General features: G+C 47.6%; 1 protein-coding gene across 1 annotated transcript in view; it reads right to left on the reverse strand.

The window, feature by feature from the left end:
• The window catches only part of T265_00430 (hypothetical protein), a gene marked incomplete at both ends in the record, with an annotated part of 4,068 nt that extends 3,586 nt beyond the window's left edge, over nt 1-482 (reverse strand). Inside the window, 2 exons of the mRNA XM_009164203.1 lie at nt 64-151; nt 315-482. Of these exons, the coding sequence (XP_009162467.1) occupies nt 64-151; nt 315-482 (256 nt within the window). The remainder of the gene's footprint in view (nt 1-63; nt 152-314) is intronic.
• Between the last annotated feature and the right edge of the window lie 623 nt (nt 483-1,105).

Below are 1,105 nucleotides of genomic sequence, written 5' to 3' on the forward strand. Positions count from 1 at the left end.
TGGTCATTTTCAGGGGGACTCGAAGGGCTACGGTAGACCACACCGAGAAGGAGAGAATCGGACCCGCGCAGCGGGATTTGGACTCACAGTGCATCGCAAAATGGTGCAGGGGTGGTGTTATACGTGGGTTTCCCTTCTGTCCCACACTGCCCTTCAAGCAGAAAGCGGTCGCATCACTTCTTCCTGGTGATTTACGGTATCGTGGTCCGCTTTCATATAATCCACTTCCAGGTTTCTGATTCAAAGTGATTCTGCATTTTTTGGAATGCCAGCTCATCTTCTGTCTGTTATAGTTATCCTTCTGAGAAACAGACGGGATTCCAACTAAAGCAAACGCCAAATCCCTTTGGGAAAACTAAGTCCGTTCGAGCGCACGCTGGTTTCTCTGCGAAGAACGCCACGTCATTTTTGTGAATTTTCTTGACAGTGATTTCGTAGGCGTGAGCTAGTCCCAGTCTAAGTTGGTCAAGTAAGATACGCATTTCGTAGAAATCTGCAGGTCAGAGGTTAAGAATCCATCTTTGAATTTCCGTGTTCCCGGCCCAGAAGCAGATGAACTCAGTCAGCACACGGTGGTCACGAAGTACCAGTGTAATTTCAATTATTGCCTGATAAATGAAGTACGTTTTGTTGGAGGTAAACAAATCCTATGGGAATGGTATTGGGCCAGCTCGGTAATGGTTGGGCGCGCGACCTGCTGAGTCCAAACGCTTTGTTAGACGACTTTGGTCAGCGTCGATGCAACGTATCCACTAGACCCGAAGCGCTAGAACTTCATCCACGAGGTCTTCAGAGCGTTAAAATCATCTAAATGGAAGAGACTCATGAAGTGGTTGCTGAGTGAGAGTTGCTTGTTCGTAAGGGAAACCGGTCACCCTTCGTTGGACTTAGGGTACATGAAAGACTACGCCGAGAAGACAATCAGTCCAACGTGTCGGAATTAGAATCCACACTTCGTTGGACTTAGGGTACATGAAAGACTTCGCCAAGAAGACAATCAGTCCAACGTGTCTGAATTTGAATCCACAGTGCTCCACAAAATGTGCAGGGATTGTGTCGTTGAGTACAGTTGGAATGAGCAGCACCGCTTGCGAGCATATAGCAC

The sequence above is a fragment of the Opisthorchis viverrini genome (genome assembly GCF_000715545.1).
Source record: "Opisthorchis viverrini unplaced genomic scaffold opera_v5_4, whole genome shotgun sequence".
NCBI classification, from domain to species: Eukaryota; Metazoa; Platyhelminthes; class Trematoda; order Opisthorchiida; family Opisthorchiidae; genus Opisthorchis; species Opisthorchis viverrini.